Consider the following 21,532-nt stretch of genomic DNA (forward strand, 5'->3'; position numbering starts at 1 on the left):
ATTCACTGTACAACATACACAGTATGCCATTTTAACACAAATGCTTATAAAGAGTCATATTAAGCATCAAAGAGAGTTTTATAAAAGTTTACATTCTCATCCCATGGGATGTACAGAACTATGCAGTTTACATAGTTTTACTATCATCCAAAACATCATGTTTCAAATGTGTGAGGCACAGCAAGAACAATATAATTCCATTTCCATAGGAACATAAACACAGCTTGTCACTAATGACACGCTTTCCAAACCATAGCCCTCACGGCAATTATACACGTGTACTATTTTAAAGTATTAAAAAGCAAGAGTCTGGAACCTGTCCACTGTTACCAATAGGGAGTAACATTTGATCTACCCTTGAAAACTACCCAAGATATCCTTGCAGTAGCTGTAACATAGGAAGCAGATGGAGTCACTGTCGTGCTTTGTCAGGGCCAGCTTGCTGTGCTATTCCCCAAGCTAACCGATATAGCAGTGAAGGATTTGCTCCATCCACAGAGAACTGGGAGAGCACCCTGCTTAGCACTGACAGCCCAGGGAAGATGCAAAGTTAAAAGACATCTGTAACCAAGTGATGCTTTGGCTCCAGAGATAGCTCATAGAAACTAGCTCAGCTTAAGGGAGGCCCTGATTTCCATTAAGAATGACCAGAGACTGGCCAAGTCTCCAAGATAGAACAAGACTGAGCCAGTCGTTGACTAGTTAAATCAAGGAATACTTACTTTTTTGGAAGGTTTTCTCTAAGGACAGCTCAGAGAGGCTGAATCTTTCAGCCCACATGCTCAATTATTATTATTTTTTTCATGGCAGTATTTGCAAGCATATATTATAAGTTTTATAAAAGTGCAAGGCCCAGCACAGGAAGAGATACCAGATTAAGACATTCCCAGCAGTGTTCTTTTTGCCATCTTCTTGTTGGTCAACCAGCAGATGCACAAATATTGTTGCTTGGGATCAGCTTATCAGAGCCCCGAAGGGATTAGCTTAATCATCTGTGCAATTAGACACTATTCACATTTGACAGCCTACAATGGCAATATTTTTATGTACTAATTTGAAAATCAAGTCTTAAAATCAAGTGTTAAGAGGTAGAGGTCCATTTCTGACCTGCCGACATATGTTACTGAGTCAGTCATATTCTAAGGCTGGTGGTCCCCTAACAATATTGAAGTAACCAGCTAGAGCTCCAAGATCTATGTAGAGTGATCTTTGCCTCTTCAGCAGGTCTGACTCTTCCATGCTCCCGGTACACAATGAGGAATCTAAAAAGGAAAGAGCAAAGCATGTCATTATTGCGCAAATAGCTACATTAGTTCCTAACATTTGCTTTTATTTATCTGTGGTTTAGAAAGCTTCATTTTTAAGGACAATATAGCATAAACCTTATATAAAGTAAGGTAAAAGATAACAAGTCAACCTACAACTCTAGGACAAAGAAAGGTAAGCAGTTTGCTACTGAAAACAGCAAGTGTGTTCAGCTATTTAAAAAAACACCCTGCATCAGCTGGGACAGCTAGGCAGAGCTTCCTCATCCTGGGTGCAAGAAAAAAAACGTGCTAACTTTCTGCCAGCTGAGAATTCCCCTTCATTACAGGGGAATTTTCATCTAAACAGATGACATTCTCTGTGTATCACTGGATGTGACAATACAGGGCAAATATAAGACCATCAGTCTCAGATTTTTGTTTTATTTTTCTTTTCAATCAAGGTCTGAAGAAACCACAGCTGGTTTGCAACATTAGAACTCCCCAAATATTTGTATAATGAGCGTCCTGGAATCTCAAGCACTTAAACTAAAGTTCCAGTGTAATGGTCAAATATTTTTTCATCTTCAAAAGAATTCATTCAGATGGCCTGAGCCGGTCAAAGGATTACGCACCCACAAGGCAAAATCCGGAAGGAGCAATGCCATTCTATATGCAAAGGCTGTGATTGATTTAAATGTTGAGTGGATTCATTGCAACAATATGCATTACAGCACCCAAAACTTTGCATAGATACCTTTTCAAATACTTATCACAATCAAATAAACCACTTGTCTGGGGTGAGTTTTTGAATGCCTTTTGTCAAGACTCTCCTAACATATTTTAGAAAAAAAGCATTTTGAAGTCTGTTAGCAGGGTGCTGGCACTAAATCTACCTTGGGCTTGATATTATCTGAAAACACACCAAGTTTCCTAACTGGTTTGAGTATTATCCTTCATAAAGCACTTCTTAATCACAAAGGGAACTGTGTTCTATCGTACAGTCATTTTTGTTTTTAAAACAAAGGGCTTGTACTGCTGACACTCAGCAACATTACAGTTATGGTTTTGTGTGTGTCTTTTTCCTTAAGGAAGCAAAAAGTGATTAAGGCAATTTGGGACAGCAACCTATACTTCATGAAGTGTCCTGAATGACTTCCAGGGCTTTTTCATGAGCCAGCCTTTCCGGAGCTGTAGAATTCAGGCTAAGTTCTTCCCCTGTTAAAGTCAATGGGCGTTTTACATAACACTTAATGAGCTCTGGGTCTGATCTCATCTGATTAGGATTTTTACTGGTCTCTTTCCAGAAGCTTTTTGAGTTTCGTTCGTTTCTAAACATTCACTCAAATCAAGTTTTGACACAAAGTAAAATCTACAAAGTGCAAGAGAAGTAAGCCTGATATCATTACCCGTAATGTTTTCTGGCAGCTGCAGCTCCTTTCTTGCAAGTAGTCTTTTCCTTTCAAACAATGCCGAGTCCAGACTCTGGCACCGTGGCTGTTCTTCTGGGGGTGGATGTAAGGCTTCATGTTTCAGTAAGTCTGCTGCAGACAGCCTATGATTAGGATTCCTTTCTAGAGCTGCTTCTAGCAACTCTCTCATGGAAGTGCTGCAGTCCTCAGCAATGTCCTCCAAGGGGGGAGCTTGCTTGTGTATCTGTTGGAACAAAAAAAGACCACTGAAACAGTTATTCCACAAACAATGGAAAAGGAAGTCACAGATAACCACGAGTGGTCTGGGAATTTCCCACTTAAAACGCATCACCTCCCTAAGCTGGGCTGATCAATTAGAGCAGAACATATAACTGCACAAAATCCACCTTTTTAAAACTAGATTTTATCATGAATTTAAAAACTCAAAGCAACTCCAAGCAAGCCTAAAATCTGGTGCAATGCAAATTCCCCAGATTGCTGTACCACACTGGAAGAACCAGAGAATCATATTTGCTAGGCTCCAGTTTTTATCTGCAACTTCTAAGCAAAACAGACAGGTAGAACAAAGATTGGCTTGTTTCAATCAAGTTTCATGTTTTTCTAACCCTGTCCTTGCAGTAAATCCAAGGCCTGTAAATTGTAACACAAACCACAGACATGACTCCAGCTCAGCCTCTGTCTTCCCCTAAATGATCAAAACCTACTTCTTCCCTTCCTCCCCCGAAGGAAAAAGGATGATATCATCTCTCTGACAAATATTTTGATAGTTTTTATATGACTGGAGCTTTCCCACAAGACTACAGGAAACCCTTCAACTGAAAGTGAGCTACAGCTTTCCTAAGGACACTTACAATATAGAGGTAGGATGGATATGCAGAACGAGGATATCTGTTCACCCAGGGTGGGATGCCGGTTTGCATATGAATAATAGTAGCTCCCATGCTGTAGATGTCTGCTTTTGTTGTGTGGCCTCTGCAGAGGATAACTTCAGGGCTCATGTAAATCTGTGAAGAACAGTCAAAAAAAGATTAATCAATAGTGGAAAAAACCAAGCAAAGACAAATCGTGACATCTTGTGATCTGGGAAACTCCTCTCTGAAGGGATGCATCCAACTACTACCTGCAGCATTAAAGACCAAACATCATCTGGGGAATAAGATTTTTTCCTGCTCTGCACACTGCCACAAGCACAGAGATTTTCTGGTCTGGCACCTGGACAAACTCATTCCAGGTTTGTCCACCCCAGCCAGGCCACAGCTCAGTGGCTATGGCACTTAGCTGAGCCTTGAAAGGCTGAGGTTCAAGCCATGGCTCTGCTTTGTTCAGCTGGTTAGCAGGAACCTCAACCCTCCACAGCAAAAGGACGTGCCTGAATTGCCAGTTTGTTTTGTGGGAAACTGCTGGGACTGCTCCATTCTGCTTGAACAACATGGGCATGCACTAGCCTAAAGGGAGAGGGTGGCCCCCGCTGCTAGCCACCCAACTGGGGGTAGGAGCCCACTCTTCAAATCCCTGTTACACTGGATACTGCACAACTCTTCTGGTCAGAATTGAGAGATATACACCCTCCTGTCTTCCTTACCCTTCTCCTCTCCCCACCTTACCCAATAACCTGCATGTTGGGGCATTATCCTAAGAAATGGGATGGTGAAGAACAAGCCAGGTCTAAAGCAATTCATAAATTAAAAGTCAGGTCTCTTAAGTCCTGCTGCATGCCCTTTCCACCAGATTACCCCCAGAGCAGCTATTAAGGCAAGCATCCCTCTTCCATCCTTTTTTTAAAACCAAAAAATTCTAACCTTCTCTAAAGCAAAATACAGTTTCCATCCAAACATTTCACTTAAATGTTTGGTTTTGTCAAGATCCTGAAGAGGGATCTGGTGGGAAGCTCCTGCCAGCTCCAGGCAGCTTGGAGCGCAGCTGGAAGAGAACCGGACAGGCAGGATGCAGGAGGCACACCCTGCGGCTGGCAGGAGCTGCCCGCGCAGCTCTGCCACTGCCACTGGACAAGGGACTTGGTTTCAACACAACGTGGGCACAGCCCACGACACACTAGGTTAGCAAGCCGCCCTATTTGCTTCTGGTTTCTACTTTTCCCTCACCCAATTTTCCCTCTAAAGGAGCCAAACAGAACTTTAATTAGAGCAAGTCATCCAGCCAAAAAGAATCACATTAAAACCCATTAACTGACATAAGAGCAGGAAGTTAAGTCATCACCGCATGGTTTGACTACTTATTACCACAGACTGAGAACGGCTATAGGGCTCACGCAAATTCCAAGGAATAATTCCCAGTAAATCACATACCGTATCTGCAAACAGAGCTTCAGATCAGAAGCATGTGCACCTACAGCTGCTACTTACTCATATCCATTGCTTTCCTCAGGGCTAAGACAGAGTTAAGTGCGTCTGCATGCACTACCTTTAAGTCGCATAAGGAGCAAAAAACAGAATTTCTACTTTTGTAAAAAAAGTCATTAGCAAATACAGTGCAACTTGAGTGAAATCTATATAAACAAAAAGCAGCTGCCTTCTTGAGGAAAAAAGGACACTGGAACAAGAACCCGTCTGCAGTTATAGTCAAAGCATGAAAATGGTCAAGATGCACCTTGATTGCACAGGGACAAAAAGCAAAAGCGAGATGTGCACCAAAGCTGTGATTTCAGACTGATTTAGACTGGCTGAAGACTCTGTTGTCACCAAAGTACGCAGCCCAAGCCCGGGATACCTTCTTGTTCTCACTCCTTCCTACTGCTGGGCTGGCACTTGTCTGCCAGTCAGACCAGAAACACAACCCAGCTTAAAACCAGCCCTTGTCTTCATGCTGTGCTAGTTTTAGTTGAGTATCCCTGCAAATGAATCACACCTTCCACATTCAATAAACCTTAGCAGACAACTTTCTCCTCCCCTCAAGTGGTTGTAACTGAAGCTTACGTATTTTAACCAAGAGACAGAAGCATAACAGAAAATGTAGCAAATGCCTAGAAAAAGCATTTCCTGCAAAGCAGTTTCATCACAAGCATGGTATGTTGTGCTCTATGCGTTGTACACACACCGTTCAGAAAACCCAGGTTTTTCATGGTACACCAACTAAACAAAATTTAACTGTCTTTCAATCATTCTACTCAGAATTGCAAATATTCATTTTCATAAACACAAAGACGACTCACTACATTCAGACTGTCTGTGCTACAGAAGCAAATAAAAATCCTAAACCCCCAGAGGCGAACATGCACAGGAGGGACATAACTCCAGCTGCCACTTCCTTCGTGGACATGAGTTCCTGCCAATACCAGACGTAAGAGAAACCAGCCAGTTCACAGGCATGATGCTGCACAGCAGTGATAAAGCCCTAACAAGGGGTTGCACAACTACGTGTAGAAACAGCACTCCTGGACAACTGCACCACTTCTTAAAGCTGCATAAATAGAGGGTGCAAAACTCAGGAGGACTTTGCGGAGTCAAGATCTTTGAAAAAAAATCAAGAAAGCCAGTGCTATCAAAGACTACAGAGGGCATCTGTATGTGACTGGATTAGGCACCCCACAAGGCTGCACACAGGCACTGTGGAGCGGAAGATGCCTAGGAGGAAGACTGTGAGCAGAAAAGCCTATAGACTAGTATTCATGACGTTCCTATGTCTTTGAAAATCTCCTTTCCCAGCGCTCTCTCTGCAGCCTGTGGCCTGTGACGCTGCAGCAGAACGGCAGGATTGCTGATTCTCAGGACTGGCTACCTCTCCCCTGAGACAGCAAATGCTAAGCAACGCGTTCAGGGTTGTGAGGATTGTCCACTTTCCGCGGACATGACTGCAGGTGCTCAATAGTTGATAATAGTTTTTTTTTCCTACTAAATGAAGAACTAAGTGTTTTTCACAGTTGTTCTTACCACCATGAATTTGGCCTGTCCTCCAACAGCCAGGAGCAGATCATCACCAGTCCACTCCACAAACCCAGAAATTTCCTGTTTACACACATCTCCATCCTTGGGAAATACCCTACCAGGGCTTCCAACTCATTCCCACCATTTTTTCTTACTCTCATTAACACCACACAAAATGCCCTTAAACAAACAAAAAACCCCAAACCAAACCAAAATAAAAAAAACCACAAAGCATGTACATTAAATGCCAGAAAGTGTGTTGCTTCCAGTACAACAAGCATTTTAAGCTCCTACATCCTCTGGCTAGAAAGACAGTGAAAACAAATGTTCAAGTATTTTCCCAAATAACTTGGCAAAAAAAAAACAAACACCAAAGCTTGACGTTCTGTGAACCCTTGGTTCCAACTCATTCCAAGGAGTGAAATGCTTTTTGTTAGTTTTACATGTATCTCCTCTGAACATGTGCCTATGATGTGGAAGACTATCAAAATGTTAAGTGCCAACATTTCAGCTGAAGCGTTTCCTGCAAACAACCTCCTCTGGCAACAGAGAGCATGCAAAGCCACATTTGCAGCAGCTATCCAAGCTAATTGTTACTGCTTGGTTGTTTGCTAAAGCTCCAGCCCTGGAAACACTTTGGCATGAATGTAGCCCAAGTGCTGCGCAGGACCTCTGTGCACCTTCAGAGTCAAAATCACTGAGAACATTTAAAAGGCCCCCACATCCATCACTGTAATGCCTAAGCAAGTTTACTGGACAGTCATTAACTGTGCCACACATAACCCCCAAACAACAAGAGGGTTACATGTAGATGGGGAACAGAGCTTAGAAATGCTAAGGGATGAAACCCAGAGGTCTGTAATTTCTGTGGTTTCAAAGGAGGAGTCAAACTACTCTGTTGAGCAGGTCACCCCAGTCCATAGCTGGTATCTCAGAAGAAATCTTTGCTAGAGCAAAGAATAAATTCCTGTCTGAAGTGTCTTTCACCAGCAGCCGATCCACTGCAAACAAACCTCCTCAGAGTACTGTTCCTTTGTTTGACTTCAGTGAACCCCAATTTCTCTTTGACTTCAGATTTAATAATCACCAACAAATGGGACTGCAGAGAACGTGACATGGCTTCCAAAGTGTAACACCTGATTCTCCATTCAGCAAGTTGAAAATAAAAATATAATTGAGATTATATTAATGTTTGTTTGTAACTTTTTGATGTTATTATAAAACTCTTTTGCCCAAACTTCTACCCTCAAGCTCCAAATTTGAGCCTAAGCATCACAACCATGGGACTAATACAACATAAGGGCTTTTGTCCCTCCAGCATCTTACCTCTGTTCCTCGAAGGTCTTTGGGATAGTAAATGTCTTCAGTCATTTGAACACTTAGGCCAAAATCCACCAAAACTGCCTTAGTTGACATAAAGACAATGTTGCTTGCTAAAAGAAAAACAAAAATGACAACATTTAAGTTTCTAGCATGCTGGGCATTTATTTTACAACATGCCTGTTTCATTTGGATGTTAGCATGAAAAGGGAGATTAGCTCAACCAGTCTCTATAGCTGACACAGTCCTTTTCCTAGCCAAAACAGGTCTGGTAGTGATTGGGTCCAATTTTAAATAGTATCTTAAAAATCAAACTGGACTGGTTTATGTAAAGGAAGAGTCAACATTTGGTCATTTTCCTAGGTTTAAAAAAAAAATAAATTAAAAAAAAAAAGAGAGAGAGGGAAAATGGCTGAGGGCAAGTGAGGAAGGTAGAAGACTGGTAGGCACCTCAGCACAGCAAGGCTTGCTCTGGAGATGTTTCATGGTCTCCAAGGTGGAGAGTATGCTGTGCAGGTCTGTATATAAACAACATTGCTGTGGGTCACCATGAGGTTTCTCTACACTAATGATTTAAACGAAGACAAGAAGTAGAGAGTAACCGAGGCCCCTCCACAGCAGCCACACCAGTCTCCTGCACCGGTCAGTGAGCGCGGCTCAGCGTGATGACAGAGGACAGACTATGGCTGCAAAAGTAACAAAAGACGGAGCATTCCAAACTCCCACTGAACTGCAGCACTACCTAGGAACTCAATTCACTTTCCTTCATAAAATTGCCTAAGGCGCAACTTTGTACTCAGAGGCTTTCTTTGCAGTTGTATTTCTGATCGAATATTTATGAAGGTAGTGCTCTGTGTAAGCCTTGAGAAATTCTTGTGTGCTCTTTCAAGACGTGGACAAATGAAGTCCCCGAGTTACACAACAGAAATGCATTTTTTCCCCAGAGGAAACCGTGGGTCATTTTCCATCTTGACAGTGCCCACCATGACCATCCAGCGGGCAAGCTTGATTTCAGCACTACTGATTCCTGAAGCAAGCCTTCACATGGCTGCCTCCTTACCAGTGCTACAAAGCTAGGTGAATAAATTTGTACTTTCAGGGATACCTTTGAAGATATGGATTTGAAACACCACATGAAGGACGGTGCGAGGGCCACGCTGCCATGGCACAGCAGGCTCTGCTGCCTGTTTGGGACTGTGCCCAGCCACAGCTTTGGCTGGTTCTGCACTGCAGTTCCCCCCAGCAAACAGCCGTATGATTTAACTGCCTTCCAGCCGGGGCTTAAAACGAGTGGCAGCACTGAACTGCTCCTAAGAGCCAGCAGAAAGTCCTCTGCCCCTTCCTGGCTCAGGGCAGTCTTTCTCTCAGTGAAACCCCCATCTCCAAGCCATGCAGTGAGGAGGAAATCAGACAGGTTTGGGAAACAGCCTTTCCTATCAATTCTGCCTGGCGAGTGAGACACGCAGCTTGGCTCCCTTGAGCGGAGGCCGCCTCGCCAGGCGGTGGGCACAGCTGCCATTAAGGGCCCGCGTTCCCCAGCTCACCCCCTCGAACAAAAAAGCTCCCTGTAGGCAGGAGCGTGGCCGGGGCTTGTGCCCAGGCGCCTCCAGGCCTGGCGGCCATCAGCCCCAGGCGGCCTCCGCCTCGGTTCCTGCCCTGCATCCAGTAACGCAGAAAAAGGCTGGAAAAAGTTGATAAAGTTTAGTTTAAACTAAGTTTTAAACTAAAACATTTAGCGGGCATGGTGGTGTTGCATTGACGGTTGGACTTGATGATCTTAAAGGTCTTTTCCAACCATAATGATTCTATGAAAAAGCGAAAAGCACTCACACCCACCACATTCACAACAGGCCGGTTCTCCTGTCCTCTGTCTAGATGTAGTGGGTTGGGTTTTGGCTGGTTTCGTTTTTAAACCTGTTAATTAATGTCATTGTTACTGCCAATTACATAAACCCATAGGAAAGACTCTTACTACAAGCAAGAAAGCACAACTAAGGGAAAGATTAAGCAGTTTTACAGTTGTCAGAATCTCAAAGTCTTACATGTAAAGTACTGACCCACATTAACTAAAAATAATTGCAAAACCGATATAAAAATGTAGCGACTCCTGATAATTCTCTTCTGTCAACTATTTATTGTAACACTTCAGTTTGGATATTTCTATTTTAAACCCTCAAGTTTAACAAAAACTAACTCACAGAAGAGATACATCTTCGTTAGAAGCACCGTTACTAGAAAGGCAGAATTTATCTGTCTGTGGGGGGAGGTGGTGCCGAGAGAAACGGTATTTAATATTAAAGGTAATGCATTAAAATTAAAATATAAGGCAATTTAATATTAATGTATTTAATTTATGTTTACTATCAATACGTTTTGATTATTTATACATGTTACTACCCTGAGCTTCTTAAAAGCAAATATATACTAAAATTTTCAGTAATTGTTGAAAGAAAAAACCCCAGTACAAATTATGTATTTAGTTCCAAAGTGTCTCAAACTGAGGAACAGCCATGCAAAAACATAAAACCTAAAAGAAAGCGCAAGTGGAAGGTGGGCATGGAAGAACTCACGAGGAATTTACATGGAAAGAGGGAAGCTTCTGGCTTAAAACAGACTGATAATTTCACTCAGTGTCTTTACATTTTTATTCTAAATTAAGTTGCTCAAGAAAGGCAAAGGAACTATGACTTTCGAATCATCCTCTCCGCTGAAGTGAATTAATAAATAGTGTAAATAATGATTATCTCCAGAACCTGACCTTGTCATTTTTTGAGCATTATCCATCCCTCACTCCCAGAGATGCGAGGCTATGTGCCCCAGCTCAGTCCCGGGCTCTCCACTGGAGCCCCAACCCGGCTTGGACCAGAAAGCACCCCAAGGAATCACACACACATACGTTTGATATCGTGATGGATAATCCTCTTGGAGTGAAGAAAGTCAAGTCCTTTCAGAATATGCTTTGTCACCCAAATTATTTCAAACTCTCTCATAGGACCACAACTCTCCAGCTTTTCCATGACAGATCCTCCCTCTCCAGCTTCCATAAAGAGATGGATTGTCTCGTCCCACAAAATAGCACCATATAATTCAGCAATGTTTTCGTGACGGAAACATGCCTGTATTTCAACATCCGATGGTTTGAACTGTTCCACTGGGACCTAAAACATTGAAACAAAACCACAGAAAAGCAGCTCAAAAACCAAGTTATCTCTACTAACACTATATTAGTTACAGACTAAAATGGAAGAAGGAAGCAAAGCAATCCTATCCCCTTGTTAAAATACGGAGCTTTATTCTGATCCTGTGACTTGTTCTTCCTTTATAGTTGAGATACATCCTGTTTAAAGTTGAGAGAGATTTTGGAATCATGCCCAAATAAGAAGTGCAATCTTCCAGAAAAAACAGTGTAGCAAGAGTTATTCCCGTCAAAATCCAGTGGTTACGCAAAAGCTCTATGCAAACTTCCTGGTGAAGGAGATGAAAATCCCATTGCTTTTTCCATTAGCTTTGTGCTGTCTCATCTGCTCTACCAGAAAGATACACCTGTCTGACTCGTGGATCAGTGCTTGCAGAGCTCAGCACAGTCTACAGACCAGCCATGCTCAGGATCATTACTGACCTCAGTTCAATCCTTATCAGCGCTGTTTTGTGGCTTACAAGAAATCAAAACTGCTTTGAAAAGAGCACCTGGCAGCACTATATTTCTTTAAAAAGTGCTAAGATTTTTTAAAATTGTGCTAAGACAATAAAAGCAGTGTTTGCTTACGCAAGGAAAGGCTACTACTGCTCTTTTTATTCACCTTCCCTCAGACTTGTGGCTGTGAACCAAATAAAAGGCTAATATTTTTTATTGCAATGAGAAATACTGTTTGTATTTCAGAAACATTAGGATGCTTGAATTCTGCAGTGGGTTATATGCAGGAGCAGCAAATTAAATCTGTCCCCATGTGGATGCACTGGCTTCAAGGGAAGGACATACAACTGCGTTCCCAACTCTTTCACACACAGAAGTAATACAGGTACTTATTCATGAGCTGGGGTATATAGAGCAATATCGCAGCTGAGCTTTTACTGGCCCTAAATATTTACTGCTCAATTCAGAATAGTATGTTGAAAGGTAAAGTTGAAAGAAAATGTTGGTGTGCATAAAAATAGGGGGGTGCTCAGCAGTTTTCTTGAGACATGTCACAACCTTAAGCCCAGTGTCAGTGCCCAAACACAATGAGAGCTGCATGTAAGCTGAGCTCTCAAGTACATTGATGGCACTGGAGTAAGAAAAACTTAATTCTGAGGACCCCAGTTAAATGACACGATCCTAAAACCATCTGCAGCAACAACATTTTGCTATCACCGTCAGCAGAGACGTGATCTCATGCTGATATTTTACCACCATGAGTACAGCAGGACAAGTTAAAATTCTTCTATCCTAGCATCACAGTCCATGTGGCAGTTACACATACTTCCAGATACTTTCAAAATGCAAAAACTTTTGCAGTCTCAGAGAAAAAAAAAATAAAACAAATTAACAGTTAAAAATGTGCATTTTTCCTATCTTGTGTAGGCCAACAAAACCAAGATGATCATCAGCCTAACAGTGGAATCTGATGCAGACATATTTGAAAATATACTGTGTGTACTATGTCATGCAATATTGGCTCAGAGCTAAAACTACTGAACGAACATACCAGCTTGCATGCCATTCGTTTCTTGGTTTCTCTATCTTGGGCTAAGTACACCTTCCCAAAAGCTCCCCGAGGAATAAAATCAGAGCCAATGTTCCTGTAAGTCAGCTTCCACGGAAACAGGAGCACATCCGAGTCAATTTGATAGCGCCCATTCTTGGGTGTGATCTGTGAAGTTTGGGGGGGAAAAAAAAAAAATCACAGTGGAGTTAAAACTGCTTCAATCCTAATTAATTTTATACATGTAGTGGAAAAAAATGCTCATATATGTACATGATGCATGTGATCTGTCCAGCAGTCTTTATTTAGAAACACCAAATGGGAACAGCATGCGAGGTGTGGCCTTCATTCACAGCCCAGGCATCCACGTTTCTCTCCAGTGACTAACTTACAAAGTGTAAGTTGCAATTAATCGTCTTGAAACAACAACAACAGCAGCTGGGTTAATGAAATTATCTACCTCTTGTTGTTAGATTTACCTGCACATGTTTGTCCTTCCTGTAATCTGCTAACTTGTTATGCCACATACCTGTTACTCACAGGCCGTCTTACACAACGTGAGCAAGAGTTTCAGCATTTCCTAATATCACACGTACTGCTAGGGGAACACATTTTAATTTTCCATCTTGTATCAGAGTTTCTGCTGCTTAGTAAAAGGTGAAAGAAATCTGCCATGATTTTACCAGCCATCTTCTAGTTTTATATTGTAGTTAAAAAAAAAAAAAAAAAGAGCAGGAGTCACACTGTCTGCTTTAGGTGGCCAATGTTGGGAGCTTTGGTTCTCTATACCATCAGCAAGGTGAGAAAGAAGCGATTCAGAGCATCTAAGTCAGTATCTTGCTTTAAATCTTCCTCCGAAACAGCTCCCTCCCTCCATACACGACAGAGGGAGACCAAACTCCTAACTATGTGAGTACTGCTTGAGGTTTGACGTTATTTCTTTAGTCTTTTAATATTCTCTCAGCTAAAGAATTAGTAATGTTTCCTGTGAATATACTTCTAATTAATTCAGGGATATGCAGTATTGTCAGTATCTGGAATATCATTAACTTGTTTACTGCTACTTTATCAAGATTCTTGAAGACACATAAAAGAAGATCAAGGATATTTATCACTTCATATCTTTCACATGGTCTCACATACTCAGCTCTTTGGCTACCCTTTTTAAGATAATGGCATATTAGGAAGATTATTGGGTTTAGATTTTTTCTTAAGATGTAATGCACATAATCTTTCTGTGCTTTAACTACCTTCATGTTTTTCAGTTAGGAAAGTATCTTCTTGACTGCTAAAACTGTCATTTGTGAGTAGTATCTACATGAAATAAGTTAATTCTTAGAAGTTCTTAATTTTGGGGAGGAGAAGTTCTTAACTGTTGGGGGGGTGTCTTTTTAATAAAAAGTATTTTTTTAAGGATATGCAGAATGAGCCTCTCCTCTACTTACCAGAGCCAAGGTAAAGACTCTAGAAATCCGTACATCTCACCTGCTCGCTTCTGCATTTCAAGGGGTTGAGACTAGCTAATTCACGTGGGTTACACCTACCCTGGAAAGTAACACAGACTGAGTGGAGGGGATCTGCAGAGCAAGAGAGCAAAGACCACCATACTATTCACATTTTCAGGAGGCTTTCAGGACTAGTCTAGCCTGGTCCTGTAGAGTGAATGCTTGTTTGGTGGCTGTAATGCATCCTTCAGTTCAGTTTCAACTGAGAGAAATCCATCTTGTGCGCTCCAAGACCCTTCGTGACACAAGCCATAGCGCAGTCAGTGAAGGTCACCAGGCAACTGGAAACACTCCTGATCCCAACTAAAATGCTGTAGATATTTACAATGCAGAGGCACCTGCTGAAATGCATGTACAGGTGACGCCCTGCCTCCAATCCTCAGTTGCTCAATGGGACCACGTGCACCTAATAGTACTTTGTTCATACCAATTGTATGCATCTATAGAAATAATATGCAAGCAAAACAACCACGAGTATGTGGAACAGTGTCTGTCCTAAGTATAGGAAACGTTTAATATTAGTAAGTGTCATTTCAGTGTTACAAAGTTTAAAAAGTGACTGTTTTGCAATACTGCAGTGCTCCCTCCAAATCAGAATAAAGCAATACTCCGTGCTATTTCACCCCTGAGTAAGCGGTAAGCTTCAAGCAACCAATGATCACATCTAAAACATATTACATACAAGATATTTAAGATGATAGATGTAGAACACCTTAAGAAAATAAAGCAGCAGCACAAACATGTATGAGAAAACTTCCATTTCATAACTGACTGTTTCTAGAACACCTGATTTTACATAGAAGTCCAACGGCACTAATATCTGCAGATGTTTCTTGTAGAACAGAAATAATTAGAGAAAAAATTATCACATCTCAAAACAACGCATCTATACTTGAATTTAACAGTGTGTGATATTACATAACATTGCAATTCTGAAAGTCACAGCTGATACTATATGCTTCTTATCTTTACATAACTACTTTTAACTAATTGTGCAGATAGAGTAAATTCAGTAACTATACCAAAATAGATCCTAGACTTTTATTTGCGTAATGAACTCTTTCTACTGCATGAACACAAGGCACTGTGTAAACCTTGTCTCCCAAACCTGTAAGCCATCATAGTTGTGGCTTTTGCCTTTTACTTGCATGTCTCAAGTTTGTATTCAACACTGGGCAATGTTTTCTCATCTCCAAGGATACCAAGAGGCAAGACAGAGTGGATCTTTCCAAACAAAAGTCCTTTCTCCATAGCTGCCTGAGACTGCAGGGGCTTGACTTGATGACCTCAGAGATCCCCTCCAGTCCCAGGGTTGCACAGGGAACAACAGATTAGATTCATTAATAACTTCTAACTCCTAAGGTCTACTAATTTTCAACTAAAAATGAGACACACATACCATATTCAAGAGGATTCCAGATTCTTGCTGTCTGCATCCTTTAAATTGTTTTGCAGTGTTAGACACCTGATTTGCAAAAGCAAGCAGGTCTTCCACAGTCCCGTATTTGACAGAGGACATCAAAGAAACCTCCCTTTCACAAAACAGTAAAGATTCTGCACGTTCTTCATTTTGATTTGCCTCTTCACACATTGTAATTAAGCTGTCTTCATAGACTGCAAGGTCTCCACCTGGATAAAGGTTTTCCATGATGTCTATCACGTCAGACATATTTAAATTAGCTAGCAACAAGTCAATCTCCTCTTTGCTATCACTACCCGTGCTCATATACTCCATTACTGTCCACTTTGCAAAACCACTCCTGAAAAGAAAGAAACAAACAAACCTGAAAACACTTTTCACCTAAATTTGTTTTAGCAAAGTAAGAATGAAAAGAAGTGATCAGAGTGATAGACAGCTCATCATTATACAGTTAGATTTAAAATTATTAATTTGTATTATGAAGAAAAAACATAATTAGTAGACTAGGTGAAAAGGAAATGGAGAAAAAGTCTTTGCTAGTGAAATTTTATTTAGAAACTATTAGTGAACCCCCCCTGCCATTCATTCTTGGAATTGACTTTGATAAAGCTTTTCGTTAGAGGAACTGGCACAGTAAGGAAGCACAAACTAGTTATATTTTGCTGCATATGCAAAAATGAAGGAGCACCCTGAATAACAATGAAGAAATTAATTACTTGGAAATGAATGACAGAGCGAGATATAAACGTACTCAATTAGTTTATCCTCAAGTTTTTATGAGCAATTTATGTGATGTGTCCAGAAAGGCGAAGGTCATGGAGCAAGATCATTCCACTAGTAATAAGCACCTGTTAGTATCATTGCATAAAGCACAAGTCACCACCTGAGATACACAACCCATCTTTTTTGCAAATAACTGATCAGAACTAGACTTGAACTGAAATTTGCACCAGTTTGAGAAGAAAGTCAGAAATGGAGCTATCATAAAAGCAAGGAGCTTTTGAAGCAGTCTCCAGCAGTTTGTTCTAACCTCACTATTCCTAGCAATAACTTTTTAAGATAAATCTTGACCATTTTGCTGAAGCAGACTTTCACTACTAGAAACTGGATTTGACATCCCAAGAAGTCCTTTCCCATCCCAGGCTCCTACTTTAAGCCAGAGAGAGTTACTCCATTCAAGTTAAAAACATATGCATGGTCAGTCATTAAATTACTTACATAAATAGTTTTCAACGTGTAAATGTCTAGGAGCACTTACCTTGTATTTATCCTGGTTGCATCACACAAAACCATCAAAAACGTCTCAATATAATCCCTAAAGTCATCATGTTTCTTGAACCCGTATTTACTGCCGATTATAATTTCACAGCGTTCTGTAGCAGTCTATTAAAAAAAGCAAAACAAAGCCATGGCAGACCAGCTCAAGCAGAAGGACTGATTTATACTCATATGATCATTTGCTTTACAGGCTTCACGGAAAGAAAAACTAGTAATCACAAGGCTGCAAGAACAGGGGAATTTTTTTGCAGAAAGAAAAAAAGATGACAGCTTAAAAAAGAATCAAGCTACTGTATGATCATCCAGATTTCCAATTAGTAGTGAAAAGTAAGTTTTCCATGGTTAGGTCCTGAGTTTTATTGTCTCCACCTCACACTTGCTAATAGCAAAGAAGAGAAGGATCTCCTTTTCCCCTAGCAGAATCGAGTAGAGTACGTCCTATTTTAGAGAGCCCTCATTTCCCTTTTTCATAATCCACTGCAACCATCTATTTTGGGCAAAAGATAACAAACAACCAGACAAAAAGATACTTTAAAAAAAAAAAGAAAAGAAGCAAGTGCAACCTATTTATCTCAAGGACAAGCAGCAGACTCGGTCCCCTGAGGTCATGAAGCAATGCCGTTTACCCAGGTACAGTTTCTGGTTATGATCATTATCTTTCTCACCCTCCCCGCAAGGAGGTGGAAGCTTTGTGGCACATATTTCTCATGGGTTGGAGTATTTACGTCAGCTCTAACGTTGAAGAAAACCGAGTAAAATGACGCGGCTGGCTTGGCAAAGAAACCCAGACCACGTGCTGCGAATTCGAAAGGCACGACAGGACAGCTCAGCAGATGCAGCGCAGGAAAAGGCAAGGGGAGTGCCTGTGGTGCAACACGCTTCTTTTCAAATCCCTGGGGTGACAGTGGCAGGGCAGCACCACATCCCCCCAAGATGGACACAGCGACTTTCACCAGCACTCTACACCAGTTCACCCAGCCTCAAGTCAACCTGACGGCACTGCTAGTGTTCGGGCAGCTAAGCAGGAAACCTTGTGGTCACCGGCACTGCTTGAGTGGGGAGCACCCAGGCTTTGTATCCAGGGTGCCGAGAGAGGTCAGGTTTTTCCAACCTCCACAAGAAATAAAAGACGCTAGGGGTGTTTTTTAACCTGCTCTATGCCCAAGCTAAAGGCTGTTAACAAAGCCGGAAAGTGTTTACTCTTTATTATAAAGAAGATTGCTATTTCTCCCCACAGCAGCACTTTTACTCATTGCTTTTTTTTTGGTGCTGAATTAGTGGGGGTGGAGAGAAAAGAAACAGTCCAGTCATAAAAGGAACTGAGAGACTGCATGTGTAAAGTCAGGTAAAGTTAGAAACTAGCCCTTAGGGACTTTCTGAAGAAAAACACGGGCCTCTAGATGTTCTAGTCTTTTGTGGATAAAGACAAGTACATACCATGATTAAACTAATTCACTCTCTGATAACGTTTTTGTGCATAAGGCACCTGTACAGTTTAGACCAAATGCAGCTTTCCATAAATGCCAGCTCTGCTCTGTTCCCCAAAACGTTCCTAAACTACAGCACAATACTAGTTTCACTACTACCCAAGAAGCCCTGAATAAAAAGTGACCACAACCTGCGTATGCTCAGTTCTGTGCTTTTAGTGTTTCAGAAAAGCTGCAGACCCTCCATTTTTCCCTACATCTAGCAAATTCTAAGCACTAAATGTTTACATAATGAGACCAGTGTCTAGACTATGTAAAGCTGGTTTTTAATTGGAATTTTTTTTTTAATTATGCAGCAATGTATGTATTATATCTCCACCACTGGCAAAAAAGGTGTCCGTTTGCCAACAGGGAATTAATTCTTCCTTTTTATCCCTAATATCCTGTACACGTATCTGTGGTGGGCACTTAAGTAATGTTCTAAATCATTCTACACAATCCAGGTACATGAAGAAATTACATCACTAAGTATGTTTTACTTAGGTCCTCAGTTAAAAAAATGGTTTTACCTACAATGGAAAAATAAAACTAAATGTAAGCACTTAAGTCAACTGCGAAAGCACAAGACTCTTTCTCCAGTTCTGCCATTATTTCAACATCGTCACATGAGTCATCTGCAAGGCAACAGTTTATTTCTGTATTTATCACGAGTAGCTTAAACCCCTTTTTCTGAAAAGCGTGCTGCTTGAGAGCATCCTTATATCTACCTTATTAAAATAAGAGTAGCTGGATACCAGACTTCTGAGCCCCTGTGGGATTTTTTTGTGTCAAGGCTCAAGAAAACAAAAAACAAACAAAACCTATAATAAAAAAAAAAAACAAAAAAGCCTCAACGAGTTAAAAAAGAATTAACCAAAAACTGCACAGACTGGCTCAACACAATACCGGTAAGAAAGATTTCTTGTGCTGCTTTTAGAGAATAATTTTCTGGTCTAAGTGGCAAGTAATTATCCACCAGCGATGAAAAGAGCCCTTATCTGCCTGTAAGAACTGTTACTGACGGACCTCGAAAGACACAATCCCTTTGAAAAGTTCTGCCGTTAAGGGACAAGAAGTATCAGCAATTGCAATTTCCACAGCATTTCAGATTTTCACCTGGGAAAGGGAAAACAAAGCCTCCCAGCGCGGGCGGCGGCAGCAGGTTCACCTCGGGCAGGGCGGCGTCTCCGTGCCCCCCCGCCCGGCAGCCCCCGGGGGCGGCACCGGTGCCGAGCATCAAACGGCTCCGGCGGTAACACGGCATGGCTCGAAGGGCTGTCGGCGGTCGGGGCCCGCTCGGACGTGCCCCCCGCCTTCCCAGCCTCGGCTGCCCGCCGGCCGAGCGCAGCGGGAGCCCGGCAGTCCCGTCCCGCTCCGTCCCGCCAGGGCTCCCCGGCCCCTCTCCCCCGTGCTGCCACGCTCCTGCCCGGCCGCGCTTACCCGCGAGGCACCGGGAACGGCCGCGCCGCCCGCCCGTCTGTCTATCTATCTGTCTGTCCGTCCGTCCGTCCGACTGCCCGCACCCAGCGCCCGGGCCGCTCGGCCAGGTCCCGCGGGAAAGTCCCGGGGGCGGGGAAGGGCGCAGGCAGCGCCGCCCGCCCCTCGCCGAGGGCGGGGGACCGGGGCGGCTGCGGTCGCGGTTTCTATTTCGGTTTCCTGGAAGGCGGGAGCGAGCGCCGCCTTGCCTCGGGGCCGGCACCCCGGCAGCCCCATTCCCTGGCGGCATCGGTGAGCCCCTTCCCACGGCCCCTCGCGTTCCCGCGGGCAGCACCCCCAGGGGAGCCTCGCAGCTCGCTGCACTCCCGTAGCTGCAGCACTGTCTGAATAAAACTTAAGCTGAAACGCTGGTGGGATTTAGGACAACAATGTGAAGGATTTGTTGGTGGCAGAAGGATTAAAATACTCTGGGAGACAGTAGCGTGAGTTTGCTAATTGCTAAAATTGGGCAGGACTACGTTTTATTTCTCATCCAAAAGGCAGGCACATCCTAACTCTCGCAGGACTTGCTGCCCAATAGCTCCTCTTCAGTGAGTTAGTTTTTAAGGAGTGAAGTGGCACCTCTTGATCACCAAAGCCAGTTGCCACAGCATGAGGAGCTGATGAGTTGAACTTGTCTCTCTACAACTACCTGAAAGGAGGTTGTAGTGAGGTGGGTGTTGGTCTCTTCTCCCAAGTAGCTAGTGAGAGGACGAGAGGAAATAGCCTCAAGTTGCACCAGGGGAGGCTTAGATTGGATATTAGGAAAAAATTTTTTACTGAAAGAGTGGTCAAAGATTGGAACAGGCTGTCTAGAGAGGTGGTGGAGTCACCATCACTGGAGGCGTTAAAAAAAACATGGACATGGTACTTCAGGACATGGTTTAGTGGGCATGGTGGTGTTGGGTTGATGGTTGGACTTGATGTTCTTAGAGGTCTTTTCCAATCTTAACGATTCTATGATTCTATTTCTCCAGATCGCACGAGACATGAGCTATATTTTCCTGTTTATTATCTGCACTATAATGACTATTAGCTTACTGAAGTCAGTGGCAAAACTTTCATTACCAAGTTTCAGGGCAAACACTCACCTTAGGCTTCCGTGTTTATTATCAGTACATACAACTCCTTTTCTGTTTATATTATCCAGACACACTGACTACCTTGTTTAAAGGTTATATGTTTGCTGCCTCTCCTGTGTTGTTCAAAGTTGTCCCACGTATGGCACAAATGACATTCTGAAATGTGCAGCGATTCAGACACACTACCTGATTTTGTTTTCCTTGGCATCATAACTTTGTATGTGGAAGGCTGCCAGCAGGGTTGACCTCCATTCACACATGGTTTTTTCTCCAAGATACACAGGTGATAAATACATTGGCAAACCTCCATAAAGAAATACGTGTTGTCTTTGTTGAGTTTGACCTTGTTCCATTGCACAACTCAGTACACTTGCTAAGAAACGTCTGTGAAAAAAAATGCAAGAAAGTTGAAGATGATTAAAGGAAGAAAAAACAGAGGAAGGACATGAAGGGGACTGAGGAAGAAGGTAGGCTACAGGAGAGAGGGCAGGCCTAGGAGAGGGCAGAACTGGCAGCACCTTGAAAGTGGGAGGTTAAGGCTGAGTGACACATCCTTAACATGTAACAGCTCTCATGCTAGGATACCTTAGGTACCCTCTTTCAGGAACTTGCTTGGGTTATTAGTTTTCCTAAACCCACAATTAATTTTAATGAAACCATTTTCCTTTTTTAGACCAGCTTCAAAGGGGAAAAGAAGAGGTGTTTCTCTCTCTCCACATCAGTGAATTTAGGAAGGAGAAGTCAC

The 21,532-nt window shown here is 42.4% G+C and overlaps 1 protein-coding gene across 1 annotated transcript; it reads right to left on the reverse strand.

Annotated features, from left to right (window-relative positions):
- Nucleotides 1–1,128: 1,128 nt before the first annotated feature.
- Nucleotides 1,129–16,805, reverse strand: MAP3K8 (mitogen-activated protein kinase kinase kinase 8; the record flags this gene model as incomplete). The annotated part of the gene is made up of 8 exons (XM_082014931.1): nucleotides 16,744–16,805; nucleotides 15,465–15,825; nucleotides 12,564–12,728; nucleotides 10,775–11,036; nucleotides 7,885–7,991; nucleotides 3,529–3,681; nucleotides 2,654–2,900; nucleotides 1,129–1,262 (listed from the first exon to the last, which is right to left on the reverse strand). The coding sequence occupies exons 1-8, from the start codon at nucleotides 16,776–16,778 to the stop codon at nucleotides 1,129–1,131; spliced, it is 1,464 nt and encodes a 487-aa protein (XP_081871057.1). The 5' UTR covers nucleotides 16,779–16,805.
- Between the last annotated feature and the right edge of the window lie 4,727 nt (nucleotides 16,806–21,532).

The sequence above is a fragment of the Phaethon aethereus genome, assembly GCF_964289735.1.
Source record: "Phaethon aethereus genome assembly, chromosome: 2".
Classification (NCBI taxonomy): Eukaryota; Metazoa; Chordata; class Aves; order Phaethontiformes; family Phaethontidae; genus Phaethon; species Phaethon aethereus.